The sequence below is a fragment of the Hemitrygon akajei genome, chromosome 23 (genome assembly GCF_048418815.1).
Source record: "Hemitrygon akajei chromosome 23, sHemAka1.3, whole genome shotgun sequence".
NCBI classification, from domain to species: Eukaryota; Metazoa; Chordata; class Chondrichthyes; order Myliobatiformes; family Dasyatidae; genus Hemitrygon; species Hemitrygon akajei.
In genome coordinates, this window is record NC_133146.1 from 21,495,532 (window position 1) to 21,515,406 (window position 19,875).

Below are 19,875 nucleotides of genomic sequence, written 5' to 3' on the forward strand. Positions count from 1 at the left end.
ACAGTGTTACACTGACTGCTACACTACCATGCTGCCCTAGGATGAAGAGCAAGAGAGTTAGAGGTAATCTGAGGAACATAATTTTCACCAAGAGGGTGGTTGTTATTTAGAACGTTCTGCGGTGGAAGCAGCTACTCTCAGAATATTAAACGTATCTGGACAAGCACTTGAACCATTATGGCTGTGGACCAAGAGCTGGTAAATGTGATAAGGTACTTGACAATTGGCACTGAAACAGTGGGCAGTAGACCTTGTTTCTGTGCCTATGCTTCTGTCACTCTATACATAAAGAAATGCTTCTCAATCTTGCTCGCTTTGTCACTCAGTTGCAGGCCGTGTGCATTCATTTAAGATGAGCTTGCGGACAACAAGGGCGCCTTCCCATTCCAGCGGTCCAAGCACAATGCTCTAGGGAACGGTCAGAATCACAGCAGAATCAACAAAAGGTGAAATGGAAGATGGGCAAATGGAAACCTATACCAGTTTATCTTTCTTCCAGAAATAACTGGCGGTCAGCAGGCAAGCCATCACATGGTTTGTCCCAGTTCTGGTATAACGGTACCAAACCCTGGGGGAAGTGCAGAGGGGACAGCTGGAGAACTTTGTCTGGTTGTGCTCTACCCAGAGACACATTGAGCCCTCCATATTGTCCTATAATTTTAAACAAAATATTGTTCTACGTGTGTTCTTTGATGCAGCGTTACACTCTGCTGCACAAAGTTGTAGCTTGATTTTACCTGATCTGAATTACTTCTTGTAACAGTGGGACTGGTCATTCACTTACTGTGGGTGAAGCTTGTAGAGATTTCCATCAACACCCACGGTAATCTCTAGGTAGTTCAAGCCCCGGTTCTCCCTTATTTTGTCCACGACAGCAGCCATCCCTGCGCCACAGAGCTGGGCGGCTCTCTTCGAAACAACACCGCACACCTCCTTCACGATGATACTGTCGTCACAAGTGCTTTCGAGGCCGAGGTTCTGGAGGATTGAACGGACCTGGAGCAGAGCCAGGCGGTCACTGTGTTCAGATTATTTAAAAGAAAAATTGCCTGCTTAATAACAGTAATCATAAACCAAGCATAATCATTAAATGAATCATTTGGAGATGTCTGAGGACACAAAAGGCTTTAAATACATGTAGTATCTAATTTACTTTATTGAATAAAAAGTAAGCACGCTGTGAAAATGTCAAAAGCTTAAGAGAAGCTGCTTATTGATTTCTTTACATACCTCTCTATCTGGGACATATAGCTGGTTTCAAAAATGCCACTAGTCTTTAGTACAGGTGAAACAAAGCCTCTAAATAAAAGTCCATGCTTTGTGAAGTTTATCAATATGTTGCGCACAATTTCCCCCAAATACATTCCACTGATCATTTTCTCATATCTAGTGAAAGAGAGAGAGGTAAGGCAGTAACTGTTTTGTTATAAAATAAACCTTATTTCCAAATCTTCTGGACTAGGAATCTCCTTGGAGGCTTGGGAGGCTGCAGAGAAGATTTACCAAGTTGGGAGAAATGTGTAGTGTTGAGACCAGCCCAGCGAGGCCAAACAGAGAATTAAGAGAGGAGTCTTAAATCATGAAGTGCTTTGATTTAGACAGAGAGAAACAACTTCCACTAACAGAAAAGCCAGATGGTCTTGAAGAACATCTTTGTATGAAGCAAGACGAGAAGAAATATTGTCAGCAAGTAACTGTTATAAACATTATTAAACTGATACAAACATTGGCGGGGCCACTTATGGAACTTGTCACCTCAATGTAGAAAAGGACTTCATTGCACTGGAGAGAGTAAAGGGGAGATTCACCAGAGCGTCACCTGGATGCAGTGTGTCAGAGACATAGTTGATTGAGTAGGTGGGGTCTGTATTCCTTGGAGTGAAGAAAGCTAAGAGAATTGTCCTAGATTATGTTGGGCATCGACAGGGCAGACTTCTCCCCATTGAAGAAGGCATGGATTTAAGGTGTAAGAGGTTAAGAGGGGACTTCAGGAAGAACTTTATCCCCTCAGCGTGTGGTTAAAGTTTAGAATGCTCTGCCTGAGGGGCTGGAGTAGTGGAAGCAAAAATTCTCACAATTTTAAGGAGTATCTATACGAGCACTTGAATTATCAAGGCAGAGAGAAGACTATAGCCGAAGTGGTGGTAAGTGGGATTAGGCCGACATGGACACGATGGGCTGAAAGGCATATTTCAGTGCTTGCAATGACTTGGGTCGTGCTGCCTTCATGGTTAGAGGAAATCGTGTCATTGTTAATCTTCAAAATGAATTTGATACATTATTGAAGGAGACATAAAGGCAGGTGTATTGAGGAAAAACTGGACAGCGTTCGAAAGCTGAACTTGTTAGACAGCTCTTACAAAGAGCCAGCACAGACAAAATAATCTCCACTTGCGCTATATGATTCTGAATTTCAATGCAGCTCTAGATGCATTGTATTACTGTCTGGCGGAGTGAGCTTCACTGAGAAGCACATGATGACATAGTCTCCACCAAACAGAGCTCAAAGTGAACCTGCCATGATTAGGACAACAATCCAGAAAGCTTCTGGGAGAGGAGAGCAGAAAACAGACATGAAAACTCCTGTTACCTTGTCAACAGGAGGTTAATGGAAGCATAATCATCACAATTCACACTGCCAAAAAGTATACAAAAATGTGGCATTTGTTATATTACTTACTTCTGTTTCCCAGGATTTAATGAATTGATATCTACAAGCCTGTCAAAGGTTGTCCGGATATCATCTAAGCATCCATTGTCACCAAATGCTCCCCACTCTGTGTTGATGCACATCCTGCCTTCAACTCCGCCCACTATTTCGATGTTCTTCATTTCTTCCATGTAGCAGGCATTGGTGCCAGTTCCTGTTGTACAACAAGTAAACACAAGAGATTGGAAACACAGATTCAAAATTCTCCGTTCCTCTCTCTATGTCACTCCTCCATCCAGTTCTCCCTGCAGGAGATGCTCAGTGATATCAGGACAGGAGCCCGGCATCTTTGGCGACTGTGCGTCAACAGAAAGACAACTAGCAGCTATGAAACAGAACCCTCCCCCCCCCACCCCCCCAGCAATAACATGATTTAAGCCAGAGCCTGCTCTGCCATTCAGTGAGATCACACTGATCTGTGGTCTAACCTCTGAAACTTTCATTAGCCCATATCCCTCAGGAACTTCTGTTAACGAATGTCTGCCAATCACCAAAATGTAAAAGAGTTTCCTATATTCATTTCCAAAAGGCTTGGTTCTTGAGATATCCTAATCTGTGCAAATAGTTCCCCTCACACCGTGGGGATTATGGGTCTAATTTTTACCCTCTTGCCTCAAGATTTAACCATTAGAAAAATTGACTGTTTTGGTAAATATATAATGTAATCGTTCCAAGATCATAATACTTTTTATGTTATGATACACACCCAACCATGCCAGCTTCCAGAATTTTGGTGTTCCAACTCTCTGGAGTATGGATAGCTGTTGTGTCCCCTTTAAGGATTCAGGAACATCCCGCTAATTGGCTGCCATGTTTTGGTGCCAGGATTTAAGTACTTAAAAAGCACCCAGATGGAGGTTCAGTGCTTAATCATAAGCTCAATGTAGGTTATCGTCTAGTGTCTTGCTTAGTGCTCGGTTCTCATTTGCCTCGATCCTAGCCTCGGATACTCCAGCACTTGGGTCCTTACCATCCTCATCAAGGTCTCTGGTCACCCTTTGAAGTGTTGTGCCTTCAGCAACCGTTCAATTACTGCTGGGTTTTCTTCCAGTGAACCAAGACAATATTGCTTAATGCATATTGGAGCTCCCTTTGACAGGACAGTTCCACAGGTACTCCCTTCTGTTGGGCATATATTCCATACCCTCCTTTAAACCTTCTTAATATCACTGATACAAAAGTCTTACAAGGCTTGATGAGCTAGATAGCAGGAGCAAACACGAGGAAATCTGCAGATGCTGGAAATTCAAACAACAACACACACAAAATGCTGGTAGAACACAGCAGGCCAGGCAGCATCGACAGGGAGAAGTGTTGTCGACGTTTCGGGCCTAGACCCTTTGTCAGGACGAAGGGTCTCGGCCCGAAACGTCGACAGCGCTTCTCCCTATTGATGCTGCCTGGCCTGCTGTGTTCCACCAGCATTTTGTGTAGATAACAGGAAGGATGTTTTCCCTGGCTAAGAAGTCTGGAGCCAGAAGTCACAATCTCAGAGTAATGGGTAGGCTGTTTAAGGTCTCAATTATGATAGATTTCTTCAGTTAGACACGTTGAATCTTTGGATTTTTTAATCCTGATGGCCTTTGGGGGATTCAGTTCAATTACTGAGTTTATTTAAAGAAGGATTAATAAATTTCTAAAAATTAAGAGAAGCAAAACATAGGGATAGTTCAGATAATTAGCACTGATCAGCCATGAGTATAACAAACCGTGAACCAAGCATATTCCTGCGCCTGATTATCACTGATGTCAGGTCTACCTCAGCTCAACCTGAGAAAGAGGAATAGGGTTAACATATCAGGTTGAAGATTCTTTGTCAGAACTGCACTTGAGAAGATTTATGGGGATGTTGCCGGGATTTGAATTGAGCGATGGAGGGAAGTTGAACAAGTTGGGACTTTATTCATTGGAGCACTGGAGAATGACAGGTTAATCAAAGTATGAGGGCATAGACAGTATATGGAATGAGCTGCCAGAGAAAACGATTGAGGCAGGTACATTAACAATATTTAAAAAGTAATTGGATAGGTACATGGACAGGAAAGATCTAAAGGAATATGGGCCAAAGGGTCCTGTGACACCAGAACTGAAGCTCCATCAACACTGGGTCAAAGGCAATAACGTCCTCTTGATCCATCAGATCCCCTAAGTCTTAAGGCCTTAGTTCATCAGCTTAATTCCCCAAATATAGTCTCCGAGGGACCAATTGGCAGTACATAGAATTTGAGGTTCCACTAATGCCTTTCCCCATACTTTCATTTGCTCTCCTGATCTCCTAATCAGTATCAAGCACTGTGAGGTCCACATCATGAGATATAAGGTTTCATTGTGTCTAAATCCCACTCAATTTACGATGAGTGGGGTTTAGATGCAATTAACCATTATTACTCAAATCCTTAAACCCCTCCCTCAAATTTCAAGGGGCTTTCATTGTGGGTCAAAGGGCCTGTTCCTGGGCTGTACTGAAACCTACACCGATGGTTTCTGGTGTCTTTGTCCTCCTTGTGGGCAATGTTGTGGGTGTAGCCACTGGCACACTGCTGAAATCACACTGCTTCAGTGCAGAGAGAAATTCATGTTTGGACGTTGCCTGAGTGGTGTCCTGCTTCCTCAGTGGTGTTTTGTTGAAACTGCATACCAAACAATATTCTATTACTGGAAACGTCCATCACAGAAACTTGTTGACATGGGTGTCTAGAACTGCACTAGTATTTCATTACATTGTAATGTGTGCTTTGCTGTTGGCTGGGAGTCAAAGAATGATACACTGCTCCTGACTGCTGCAGTCACTACGATATTTTTGTGCTGGTCCAGCCGAGATCCTGGCCAGTGGTAAGCCCCAGAATGGGGATCTGGTCGGTGCCAATGCCACTCAATAGCAAAGGGAAGTGGTTAGACGTTGTCACGTTTGAGATTATTATTTCCTGAGACCTGTCACGATCAGCTCATGCCTGAATGTTGAGCAGGTTTTGCAACAGGCCTGCTTTCTGATGGGCTGCAGATTGAATCATTAGCAAAGATCTCCAGTTCTGAATTTGTAATGAAAGCAACACAATGAGAAAATCATAACACAACAACAGGGGAATAGGAAGAGATTCCATTGTTAGAAAAGTTCCAAACTGTAGCCACAGCAACAGTTGTGACCATTGTTGGATCATTGATTTGGTGTTGGAATCTCTAAGTGTACATAACATTTTTTAATGTATATAAGATCATAAGACATCGGAACAGAATTAGGCACTTCAAACCATTGAGTCTGCTCTGCCATTCAATCACAACTGAATTACATGCAGTGGCCACTTTATTAACCTGTACATAACAAAGTGGCTGCTGAATGTATGTCTGTGGTATCCTGCTGTGGTAGTCTGTCCACTTCAAAGTTCGACTGCACATCACCTTATAACATTGGTTATTTGAGCTACTATCACCTTCCTGTCAGCTTGAACCAGTCTGGCCATTCTCCTCTGACCTCTCTCATGAACAAGGCATTTTCACCCACTGAACTGCCACTCACTGAATGCTTTTTTTTGCACCATTCTCTGTAAGTGCTGGAGACTGTCGTGTGTGGAAAAACCCAGGAGGATCAGCAGTTTCTGAGATTCTCAAATTACTCCTTCTGGCATCAACAATCATTCCATGGTCAAAGTCACTTAGATCACATTTCTTCCCCATTCTGATGTTTTGTCTGAACAACAAATGAACCTCTTGATCATGTCGGCATGCTTTTATGTATTGAGTTGTTGCCACATGATTGCCTGATTAGATAGTTGCATTAACGAGCAGGAGTACGGGTGTACCTAATAAAGTGGCCACTGAGTGCATTTTTCCTTTCAATCCCATTCTCTCTCCAGAGGAGATGGAAAGCCCAGGAAATTCACGGCCTATGATTCAAAAATCTTAAGAAGTGATGGAGTGCATGTGGCGAATGTAATTTCAGCCAGGGTTTGGATCGGAGTATATGATCGGGAAGTTTACATAAAAATCAATGCTGTTTTTGATGTGAGATTTATAGTCTCAGCTGCAGAATAAGAAGGGCAGAGCAATGGCAAGTTGAAGGTCAGGTCATGAGGATGTGCATTGGGAGGACTAATAAGGGTAGGACATATACAATGAATGGTAGGGCCCTGTGGATTTTTGAGGAAAAGAGGACTCTGATGTACAAGGCCAAAGACCTTGAAGGCGGCGTCACAGGTAGATAAGGTGGTGAAGAGGGCATATTGCTTTCCAACATCAGCTGGGGTAGAAAATATATAATCATGAAGGTTATGGGATCAGCAGAACTACTGTGTGCACCTCGAGTTATCGTATTATAGAATGCAGAGGAGGTTCACCAGGAGGTTTCAATTTTGAGACAAGGCTGACAGACAGACAGGCAGACACACTTTATTGATCCCGAGGGAAATTGGGTATAGCCAGGTCTGTTTTCCTTAGAAAGGAGGTGGCTGAAGGGGGACGACAGATATCTACAAAATTATAAGGGGTGTTGATAGGTAGATAAAATGAATCTTTTCCCCAAAGCAGAGGTATCTAAAGCCATTAGGCATAGGATTGGGACAAGCAGCAAGAGGTTCAGAGGGGCTTTGAGGAGGGATTTTCTCATCCAGAGAGTGGGTTCAATATGGAACACACCCCCTGACTGGATGGCAGAGGCAGGTACAGTCACAGTAGTTCAATCACTAAGGTGTGGAAGGCTTTGGACTAAAAGCTGGTGAATGGGATTGCTTAGATATCTGAATGATGGCTGGCAGGGACATGGTGGTCTGAACGGAACAAAGTCAACTAAATCATACCTGCAATCAGTCCAACTTCACAATTAGGGTTCTCATACGCACAGGTCATCATGGTCCCGACTGTGTCATTCAGAAGTGCCACAATATCCAGATTCAGCTCCTGGAAGCAGGATAACAACAATATAAAAAAGCACTAAAATTTCCTATTTACGATGTAAGAGGAGGTAGGAAGGGAGAAGCAAACTATAGTTCTCACGGGCTTGGATATTACAATCATAGAATTATATGGCATAGAAACAGGGCTTCAGCCTAATTCATCCATGTCAACCAAGTTGCCTACCTGAGCTAGTTCCACCTGCCCGTGTATGGTCCATCTTCCTCAAAACGTTTCTTATCTAATCCTATCTAAATGTCTTTCAAACATTGCAATTGTATCCACTTCTACCACTTCCTCTGCTCACTCATTCCATATATTCAACACCACCTGGGTGGAAAATGTTGCCCCTCAGGTCCCTCTCTCAACTTAAACCTCTGGGTTTAGACTCCTCTGCCCTAGGAAAAAGTGGCCATTCACTTTAGCCATGCCCCTCATGACTTTATATACGTTTATATACTTTTCAGTCTCTCCTTATAACTCAAACCCTCTAGTCCAGCTAGTAACAGCTCTGTGAATCTTTTCTGCACCCTTTCCAAGTAAATGACATCCTTCTTGTAGTTACACAACCAGAACTATACACAATACTCCAAGTATGGTCTCATCAACATCTAGTCCAGTTGTAACTTGACATTTCAGCTCCTATACTCAGTACCCTGACTGTTGAAGAGAAGCATGCCAAATGCCTTCTTTACCATCCTGTCTACCTGTGTTGCTACTTTTAAGGAACTATGTATCCATACCCCTCGGTCTCTCTGTTCTATAAAACTTTCCAGGACTCTGCCACTTATTGCACAAATCCTGCCCTGTAGAGTCTTACAGGCACTCAACTCTCAAGCCCTAACTTGTTCTAACTATCCTCACAAAACATGCTTCCTGATGAAGGGTCTCAGCCCAAACTTCTCCATAGATGCTGATTGACCTGCTGGGTTACCAATGCCTTGGGAAAGCAGCCAGTATATTCAAGGACCCCTCCGACCTTCCATTGAGAGCAAGCGATACAACACTTACCACCAGGAAAACTTTGACCCCACTGTTACAAGACCTTGAATGTACTTGGATGATAAAGATGAACTCATAATCTCTCAATCTACCTCATCATGGCCATTGCATTTTGTCTACCTACAATGTACTTTCTCTGTAACTATAACACTATATTCTGCATTCTGCTTCTTTTTTTAAAACTTGTTTATACCTTTATTAAGGTAGCAGGGTGGAGAAATGTCTCTACCAAAGGAGGTGTAAGGTGCTCCTTCCCTCCGCTAGCCTACAGGTCCTCTTTGGGCAAGGTGTAGCAGCTGATTGGCACCCACCTTCCCTCCCCAAATCAGGATCCAGTGAAGCCATGGGAGCAGGTGGTGGATGGTCACTTGAACAGCCGGTGCATAGCACAAGTCCCTGGTTATGCGACCACTGACGTCAGCCAGACAATCTCTGAAGCATATTGATAATGGCTTGCATCACTCCTCTTGTAAAGGCACTGCCCAGAAGAAGACAATAGCAAACCACTTCTGCAGAAACATTTGCCAAATACAGTCATGGCCGTGGAAAGACTATGATTGCCTATGTCATACGACACAGCACATAACAAACGTAACTTAATTACTTCTGTATATGATAACAAGCCAAGTACTAATTTCCACATAGGATAAAGCAGGAAGTCAGGTTTGAACCTGAGCCATTGGAGCTTTAAGGCTGTGGATCTACTCATTGTATCACCGTGCTGCCTCTCAGAAAACTCCGGAAAACAAAAGTTGGGATAAAGAAATAGAGTTGTTTAACATCTAGTATAATCCAAGCAATAGAAACAATGGCAGCTTTATGATATTGTCAATTACAAACACAATAATTTCCACAAGAACTTTCCTCAGACCGAAACGTCGACTGTACTCTTTTCCATAGACACTGCCTGGCCTGCTGGGTTTGATGCACCATCAATAACTCTCGGAGACGGGAGGCGAACAATAGGCTTTTATTAGCTGCAAGAGACCACGATTAGCAGCAAGAGACCACCACACAACATCCTGGAGACTGAGGGGGGGGGGGGGGGGAGCAGTGCCTCCAATCGCCTTTATACAGGGGTCAGTGGGAGGAGCCACAGGAGCAGTCAGCAGAGGGGCATGTCCAGACAGGTATATGCAGTTCACCACAGGGTTCCTCCAGCATTTTGTGTGGGTTGCTTTATGGATTAAAGATGAGTTGGATGACATTGAAGTCGAGAGGACTTCAGAACAATATAGGTAGGAGGTGAAAATTGGAGAAACATGACAACATTGGTTAAGGAAACAATTAGAGCTATTAGCAGGGATGAAACATGAGTAAGTTTGAGAAATGGGTTGAACTGAGGAACAAAAAAGCAACACTGATGGTAGTGTAATGTGGCTGGAAGTCTTTGACAAGTGGTGTGCAAACAGACCATACTGGGATGGCTGCTGTTTGTGATACATATAAATAACTGGAATGAAAATATGGATGGGTGGGTTAGTAAGTTCAAAGGTGATACAAAGATTGCTGGCATTGTGGATAATGTAGGAGTTCACCAAACAATGCAGTGTAGAGCAGCTGTAGATATGAGCAGAGAAATGGCAGATGGAGTTTCATTCAACTGAACATGAGGTGCTTCAGATTGGGAGATCAAATATAAAAGGAAAGCACAGACTTAACCACAGGACCCTTAACAGCATTGATATACAGGGAGATCTTGGGTTCCAAGTTGATAACTTGTAAAAACGGCTGTACAAATTGATAGGGTGGCAAAGGGGGCATATGGCAGGCTTGCCTTTATTAATCAAGGCACTCAGTCAAGAGTCAGGAAGTTACGTTGCAGCTTTATAAAGCTCACATAAGGCCACATCCGGAATATTGCATTCAAAACTGGTTTTGGAGAGGGACCAGAAGATGTTTGCCAGGATGCTGCATGGATTAGGGGCTGGGTGTGGATTGTTTTCTCTGGAGCAGCAGAGGGTGAGAGGAGGTCTGATAGAAGCTAAGATTATGAGAAGCATAGATAGGCAGCCAGTACCTTGAAATACCAGAGGGCATGAGATGGGAAAGTCCAAAGGAGGTGTGCAGGGCAAATCTTTGGCAAAGAACAGTGGCTGCCTAGAATGTGCTGACAGGTGTGGTGGGGAGGCAAATACAATGGAGGTGTTTAAGAGGCATTTAGAAGGGCACATGAATATGCAGAGAATGGTTGGGTTTGGGGCGGGATATGCACTTGGTGCAGGCAAAAGGGATTAGTTTAATTTGGGTTTATGAGTTTAAATAGTTCAACATTACATCATGGATGAAAGGGCCTGTTCCTGTGCTTTATTGTTCTATGTTCTATAAATTCTCCAGACTAGGTGGATGAGTTTTTGATTAGTGCAAAAACAACAGGCTGTTAAGTGAAACAAAAATCTATGAGTTCGGATGAATTAAGATTTGGTTAATCAATAGGAATAAACTCATTGTTTAGAAAAATGGGAGTAATCTTATTGACAAATGAAGGACTGAAGGAGATCGACTGTACCAGTTCTTCTTGGTGGAAAACCCAGGTCTAGGAGCATACCTCAGGGGAAGGAGACAGTTCTTTCCACAGAGGACTAAGTCTTCTGGAATTCTCTACTTCAGGGACAGTCACTAAATGCATTAAAAACAATGACCAGTGGTCTCTTGATATGGTGATCAGGCAGGAAAATTGACAAGGTGAGAAACAGGCATGGAAAATGAATGAAATGTAGACGCAATGGGTCATACAACTTGCTCCCGCTTCCCTTGCTTACCTTGTTAAAATCATAGCAAATATTTTTTCATTCATACTCACTCCTTGTCTTTTAATGGCTTCTTTTAGTAGAACAACAACATCATCTCCTTCGACATCAGTGGCCTTAAAGCCTTTGGTCCAGTTAACAAGAACGCCCTAAAATCATAAAACATCCACTTAATCACAAATCTGAGAATAATTGCAGTTAAAATACCTGGCAGGATAAAGTAAAAACTATTTTGGACAAACAACCCAATGTGTAGACTGTGAGGTAAATCTCAGCATCGTATTTCCACAGTGAGGAGTGCGGGGCAGCTGTCTGTAAAGCCTTGGTGGTGACATCACAGAGGAACATCAGGATGGAGGATCCAGTCAGGTTCTTCTAATTATTCTTATACAGGGAAATGATGTCAAAGGTCAGGACAATTATTTCAGCTTGTTAATACAAGGTGAGATGAATAAACCCAACACATTTTTTAAAAAGTCATCTTTACATCGACAGTTGCAAAAATGGCCCAAAATGTCCACCTGCCCATTTCCTCACAGCTTATCTTCCACTGGCAACAGTGGATCTTCAGATGGGAATTTCCTTAGTCGAGTCAGTTGCAACCTCACCAGCAAGGCCCTGTATATTGCAGGACCTTCCTGAGGTACCGGTGAGCCGCTGAGGGGGGAGGAGGGGAGACAAATAATCCCCAGCCAAAGAATGTTGACTGCTGATTGACAGCTTGTAAAGCCATTCATCCAGGCTTATCCGACTGTCAATATCTGTAATATACATCAACATTTTTGATATCGTAGCAGAAACTAGGAAGCAATAAAAATATTAAAGTTTAATGAAATCATAAAAAAAGCTGAAAATGTTAAGGTTCAAAATTAAAGGTGCTGTGGTTGAGGAGCAGTAACTGTGTGTATATGGAATTGGCTAAGGGGTAGAAAGCAGAGAACAGAGTGTATATTTATTTCATGAAGCAGGAGTGGCCCCTAGGTCCACTGCATGGTAAATTATCTGGATTAATGTATACGTTCTCATTTGAATGTTCACATACACACAAAACATTGAGAAGGGCAGTAACAGACTTCAAGAGGAGTTGGAACAATGAAATTGGCAGACACATAGCAGAGGAAATTCAACATAAAGTTTGCAGCAATTTAATTTTGTGTGACCAGTTAACAGAAATCAGGAGATGCTACATAAATTGGCTCTCATAATGAGATCTTTATATAGGACATTTATTCCGGAGATTTTATTCAGTAAACCTTGAAGGTTGCAGAATGACCTTACTTCTGTACTAGGGAGGCTCAGCATTATAAATAAAGGCAGAGCACACCAAGGCAATTTTACTTGTCATAGATTAGGCCCCAGCTGGGGCCTGTTCACTATTGACTATCCACCTAATATTGACTGTTAAAAATAACATTGTGGATTTTTACAGGATTTAAAAGAAGGCAGATAAAATTGACAACAATGGATCAGTTATGAGGATCTCCAGTTAGAGCTAGGAATTTGTTTGGAGACATTTCACAGAGATCTTGAAATTAGTTGCTAGAAGTGGGCAGGAAAATCATTGCAGATACTACCCACCCAGCAAATTACCTTTTCCAAAAGCTCTATAGGGCTATTAAAACAAAAATAATAACACCATATTAAAGTTTCTACCTGCAGGCAGTTAATCTGATCAACCATTCTAGTTAGCCCTTCCCCATCCCCTTTACCTATTACCCTATCACTGCACTGAACTGTAAACACTTTAAACCACTTGGTATAAAGCTGCTTACATTGTAAATATATGATGGTATTATGCACATTTTATTTCATATCAGTATTTTAACTTCGAAGTTTATCTTCTATATAATTCCTTGAGGCCCTCCATTGGTCAGGATTGCCCATGAATGTTGTGCCCCAGTTGTTTATGTGATACACGAGCCAGGCAGTCCAATATGAAACAGTCCAAGCTGTTTCCCATGTAGCAGGCTCCTCCTCTCCTTACAGCCAATGAATCCAAAGGAGCAGCAGAGACCGATACAGTTTGGTACCAGTGGCGCTCCAGGAGGTGCCAGTCAGCATTGAACTCAACTTGTACTGCCTTAGGAACTCCAACTCAGGATTTTTCCTCAGTGTTTACTCCCAAAGCCTTCCCCATGAGCGGGTATTGCTGCAAGGCAACAGAGGTTTTAGATCAGAGTTTTCCTTCTCCTAGACGATCTGCTAACCATGCCAGACGAGCCCCTTCTGCCCAAAGCATCTGGCTTTTAAGGTACCAGTAACCCACCTTTGCCTCTTCTGAAACAATTCCACAGGGCTTAGGAGCTAAGCCACACGTGAATGGCAAGAGGTCGACTTGGTTATCAGAGGCTATTTGAGACATTGAGAGCATCTAATAGGTAGAGGGAGCTTATCACCACTACCACCCCCAGTTACAACAAACTTCAAGAATCCATTCTTTATAAAATTCTTTATTCAAACAAATTCAAGTTCAAGATTGTTTAATGTCATTTCCAGTACACAGGTGTAAAGGAGAATGAAATAATTGTTGCTGTAGCTCTGATGCAGCACAAACTAAAGGATAAAGAACACAAGAATAAAAACAACACAATAAATATAAATACATAAGCTTACTTATAGTCATAGATTGATTGTATGTCCATAAAGTGACACTGGGCACTGCAGTGTCTGTACATAAGGTGGCTGAAAGGAAATGATAAAGTAGTGGTGGTGGGGGGTGTGGAGGGGTGGGTTAGTGGGTGGAGGTGTTGACCAGCCTTACTGCTTGGGGAAGGTACTGTTTTTGAGTCTGGTGGTCCTGGTGTAGATGCTAGTCTCCTCCCTGATGGGAGTGGGACAAACAGTCCATGAGCAGAATGGTGGAATCCTTCACGATGTTATTGGACCTTTTCTGTATACATGTCTTTTTCTGTATATATGGCAGGTAGGCTGGTGCCGGTGATGTAAAGAGGGTGTGAGTGGTGTGAACTCTCCTGAAGTTAAAAAGCATCTCCTTTGGCATGTTGACATTGAGGAAGAGGTTATTTGCCTGGTACCAAGGCTTGAACTCTTCTACCTCCTCTCTGTAGGTTGTCTCATCGTTGTTAATGATGAGCCCCACCATTATTCCAACATTGGGAACTTGACAATGTGGTTACTCGTGTGTTTGCCGTGCAGTCGTGTGTGAGCAGTGTACAGCAACAGGCTCAGCACACAGTCTGTGTTGAGGATGATGGGGAGGGAGGGGTGGTTGTGCATCCTGACTGTCTGAGGTCTATTGGTTGGGAAGTCCTGAATCCTCTCTCTCCAGTTTAGGCAGTCATGGGCCAGCAATTTCCATAAGGCAATTGGATGACATTCGTTGTCAGGGAGACTTTGAGAAGGATCTGTCTACCTGATAATATCTCAGAATCAGGTGTCTGTTTTGAGGCTGTGGCCATAAATGATACAAGTTGTGCTGGGGATGTTGACTGCTAGTGATATCTCTCCAAGGTGTAGATGGTCCTTGTCTCAGAAGTAATAGGAAACATCATTCCTGCTCAGTGGGCCAAGAGCTCTGAAACAACTCTGAGGGTTTGAAGACCCTCCAGCAACTGGTAGTCTCAATAGATTTATTATTACATTCTGTGATGCTGAATTTTATTAATTACCTGTACTGCATTCTGTGACTTTCCAGTATATCTAACATTATATTCTGTAACTGTCCAACATGTCCATTATTACACTCTCCATTACATGCCTGATTACACTCCATACCTCTTCAGTGTAGCCATTAACTGTAATTCTGCATTCCATCATTACATTTTGCAGCTTCCAAATGTATCTATTACACATTATGTATGTCTCCATTACACTCTATTATTACACTCTGTAACTGTCCTGTGTATCCATTAACCTTGTATCACTCTTTCTGTACATCTCCACTATCACTGTTGTACTGTATACCTCCAATATTCTGTGACTGTAAATAATTCTGTCACTTAACATATTATGGATTATTACATTCTATAACTCAGCTTTCCATTCATTATTACTTTCTAGAACTACATATGCATTTGTACATATTATCAAAAGCAAGAAGATAATTAGAGAGGGGGTAGGATCACTCAAGGATAAAGGGGAAGGGGGGAGAATATGTTCTTGGAGGCAGAGAATGTTGGCAAAGTCCTAAATTAGTATTTAGTGTTGGTATTCATCAAGAAGAAGGAAATGGAGAGTTAGAGAGATCAGTTTGGAGTGTGTTAGTATGCTAGAGCATTTTTGAGATTAGAAAAAAGAAGTGGTGTTGGGTCATTTGAAGAACATTAAGGTGGATAGGTCTGCAGGGCCTCATGAGATACACCACAGGTTATTGAGGGAGGCAAGAGATGAGATTACCAGGGCCTTGACCAATATCTTTGTATCTACTCTAACTACAGTTGAGGTCTGTGAGCACTGGTGATTATCTAATGTTCCTTTGTTCAAGAAGAAATATTGCTGGAAATTATAGAGCAGTGAGTATCAGGTCAGAGTTAATGAAGCTACTGGAGAGGATTCTCAGGAACAGATTTATGAGCATTTGGAAAACCATGGTAAAATTAGGGACAGGTCTTTTCTGATGTATTGCATTGATTTCTGGTCGCCCATTGTAGGAAGGATGGAGAGGCTTTGCAGAGGGTGCAGAAGAGATTTACCAGGATGCTGCCTGGATTAGCAGGCATGTGTTATAAAGAGAGATTTGTTGAAGTAAGGTTGAGCAACACACACAAAATGCTGGAGGGACTCAGATAGCATCTATGGAGAGGAATAAACAGTGTCTGTTTTGGGCCACGACTCTTCATCAATAAGATTGTTTTTCTGGAGCGGCAGAGGCTAAGGGGTGACCTGACAGAAGTTTATAAAATTATGAGTGGTAAAAATAGACAGTCAGCATCTTTATCCCAGAGTCAAATCATCTAATACCAGAAAGCATACATTTAAGGAGAGAGAGGAATGAGAGAGAAAGGATGCTTTTGGGGCAAATTTTCTTCTACATAGAGACCTTATACTCCATCTGAGTAGCCTCCAAACTGATGGCATGAACCTCGATTTTTCTAAATTATGGTAATTGCTCTCCCTCCCCTTTTATCTTCATCCATTCCTCATTCTGGCTCCCCTCTTACCCCTTTCTCTTCTTACCTACCCATCACCTCCATCTAGTAACTCTCCTTCCACCCCTTTCCCCCATGGTCCAGTGTCCTCTCCTAACAGATTCCTTCTTCTTTGGTCCTTTATTTTGTACACTTATGACTTTATGACTTCCCAGTTCTTACTTCACACCCCCCAACACCCACCATCTTCCCCTCACTTGGTCTCACCTATCATCTGTCATCTTGTACTCCGTCCTCTCCCCGACCTTCTTATTCTGGCTACTTACCCCTTTCTTTCCAATTGTGAAGAAGAGTTTCAGCCCAAAATATTGACTGTTTATTTCTTTCCATAGATGCTGCCTGACCTGCTGAGTTCCTCCAGCATTTTGCGTTGAAGGATATTTTGTTGGTTTCAGACTTTGTTTGGAATCAATCAAGGCTTTAGTGATTGCACAACTCTTCTCCTGGTCCAAGGGAGCAGCAATGGTGTAGAATAGCTGTTTATCCACTTTCTTAAGAGCAGAGATGTCAACTGCAAAGCACTGTCTGGGACCTGAGCTCAGTGTGGCTGAGATCAATGGTGAAGCAAAGAATTATGATGCTCCAGAAAATATGTCAACAATTATTTGAAGATTATATGTGGATCATCAAGCTGTAATTTCCTCCAAAATATTAAAGATTAGCTTTATTTTCCACACGCTCATCAAAATGTTGAAACATACAATGAAATGTGCTGTTTGCTTCAATGACCAACACAGTCCGTGAATATGCTGGGGGCAGCCACCAAGAGTCACCACATTTCTGGCGTCAACATAGCATGCCAATGTGGAGAATAAATGGTCCCAATGCAGACTAATAGAAAACACAAAGTACACTGCAGATGCTGTGGTCAAAGCAACAAGTACAACACGCTGGAGGAACTCAGCAGGTCAGACAGCATCCGTGGAAACGAGCAGTCAATGTTTCGGGCCGAGACCTCGTTTCCACGGATGCTGTCCAACCTGCTGAGTTCCTCCAGCGTGTTGTACGTGTTGCTGCAGACAAATAGGGTTTGTGTAAATAGTGATCAGCATTTTGACATGGTTTCTGTGCTGTACAGCTCCATAAATCTCTGTAAATATGAGTACACTCTTGTCCCACCCAAAGCTGCCTCATCACCATTGAACAGCAATTGGAGTCACCAAGCAACCCCCAAAGTGCTTTGCTGTAGATTGCAGGAATAAGGTCAAATGTCATGACCTTACAGAGATATATAACGCCAAGTCTTTTCCCTAGCATAGGGGAACCAAAGGACATATTTAAGGTGAGAGATGAAAATTTTAAAAGTTACATGAGCAGTGACTCCTTCAGGCTGACACTGGTGTATATATGGAATGAGCTTCCTGAGAAAGTAGTTGAGGCAGGTAGAATAACAATATTCAAAAATACATTTAGATAAGTACACAGATTGGAGTAGTTTAGAAGGATATGGAACAAATGTGGAAAAATGGGATTAGCTTGGATGAGGCATCTTGGTTAGCATGGGTCAGTTTGGCCCTTGCTCTATGACGAACAGACATTCAAACAGTACAGCTGCAGCTGTAACACTAAACCCCTTGCTCTGATTTTTCTAATGGACAGAAAGGTGACCTAATTTCTGATGTTAATTGCTCCAAATAAAGGCTTCAAAACAGCTGATGTTACTCAGTCTGATTCCTATGCATAGCGTCTGCTCTGAACAGAAATCCAGGTCCCACTTTGCAAGCAGCACAAAACGGCAATGTTTTTACAGTTTCCCCCCATGAATGGTGATGTTCACCAGCACCGCACCAAAAAAAACCAGAATTGTAGAATTCAGTTTCTAACAGGTACTAAGAGAGCTGCTCATGCTTACGAAGTACAACTCAGGGGGTGGCTCTTTGATCCACCAGGCCCAGGCTGCTTCTGAGTGGACCAATCACATCACGGTCTCCCCTCGCCCCTATCTATTTGCTCACCAACTCTCATTCTGATTCTTTTGTTTGTTACCTATGCTATGAGTAATTTATAGTAACCAATTAATTATTAACACACCTTTGTGATGTGGAAGAAAACCAGAATACCTGAGGAACATGGACCACCATTGGAGCCAGGTAGCTGGAGCTGTACGACAGCTAAGTGGACTGTTGCCCTTGTGATACATGTAGAAGGGAGAGGCAAAATATATGTGAGGGGGGAGGGCAGATTGGCTCAGTGTGTACCATCACACAGCTTTCCATGGCCTGTGGTAGTCACGCCAATGATCCCTTCTCTCCTAATCAGCAACTTACTATGTGCTATTTCAAAGTTTCAAGTCACGTTTATTATCAAATTAGACAACCTTGGGATTTGTTTGCTTACAGGCAGCCACAAAACAATAAACCTTAAAGAACCCAATTAAAAGAAATAAAATGAAGACCAACAGCTGATGCACAGAGAAAGAGAAAAATAACTCAAATCATGCAAGCAAAAGAAGCGAGCAATACCATTCTGAAGAGTCCTTAGATCCAAACCCCAGAACAGCCTGGAGTAGGCCCAAAGCCTCGGTATCAATTCATCACATTAGCAGGTATGGAGCACAGCAGCTGGGACAGTATTCATAGCCTTAGCTGTCAAACCAGGGGGCTGTTTCTTGGCACCAGTGACTAGTGGGAACACACTAGTCAATAGTCAGAGGATAGTGTGTATATGAACCAGCCATCAGAGAAAGTACTTGAGACTGGTACAATAATAACAGTCGGATGTGCTTGCATTAAAAGGTTTCAAGGATACAGGATAAATGAGTTTAGTGTAGGTGGGCACCTTGGACAGACAGCATGGAGGGGTTGGACTGTTTCCATGCAGTTTTACTCAAACACTAGCAGCCTGTGGATTCTACATTGGCTCCAGCAATTACCTTCCAGAACTGGAGTGGAAGCAGGCAAATCACCCCCAATACTGAGAGACCCGCTAAAAAGACAGAGCACATTAATGGATTCAGCAGAGTTACAGAGTGCAATACGGAGGGAGTTAGTTATAGGTGTGGAAGACAACTGCAGAATGTAATGACAGCTGCTTTTGAAATTTACAGAATGCAGTGGTGGATGCTGAAGCAAGTTAAAGAATAGGAATCATTACAGAACATTATAATGAGCAGCTCTGCCATGGTTAGTCCAAGCCCGGCTGTGAAAGGAGGAAGGCTGGGCATGGGGCTAGCAACCCCATCCCATAAAAAAAACCCAGAGCTACAAAAACACCATCAGAAGCTCCGGAAAACTCATCCCTGGGAGAGGAGGGGTCCTTGAGGATGGACTACACCTCAGGACAATTTGAAAGACGGGCCTAGGAGAGAGGCCTCTGGCAAGCTGCTGTCCGCTTCCTATGCCCCAGCAGGGGGTGATGGGCTAAGAAGAAATATAAAGAGTGTCAGAAGGGTCACAAAGTGTAATAAAATATAGATTGGAGA

General features: G+C 42.7%; 1 protein-coding gene across 3 annotated transcripts in view; it reads right to left on the minus strand.

The window, feature by feature from the left end:
- Nucleotides 1-19,875, minus strand: part of LOC140715250 (hexokinase HKDC1-like) — a 129,403-nt gene that overhangs the window by 4,601 nt on the left and 104,927 nt on the right. For all 3 annotated transcript variants that reach the window (XM_073027169.1, XM_073027167.1, XM_073027168.1), the window contains 5 exons: nt 11,400-11,495; nt 7,501-7,600; nt 2,681-2,864; nt 1,231-1,386; nt 785-1,018 (listed from right to left, as the gene is read on the minus strand). In XM_073027169.1, the coding sequence (XP_072883270.1) occupies nt 785-1,018; nt 1,231-1,386; nt 2,681-2,864; nt 7,501-7,600; nt 11,400-11,495 (770 nt within the window). The remainder of the gene's footprint in view (nt 1-784; nt 1,019-1,230; nt 1,387-2,680; nt 2,865-7,500; nt 7,601-11,399; nt 11,496-19,875) is intronic.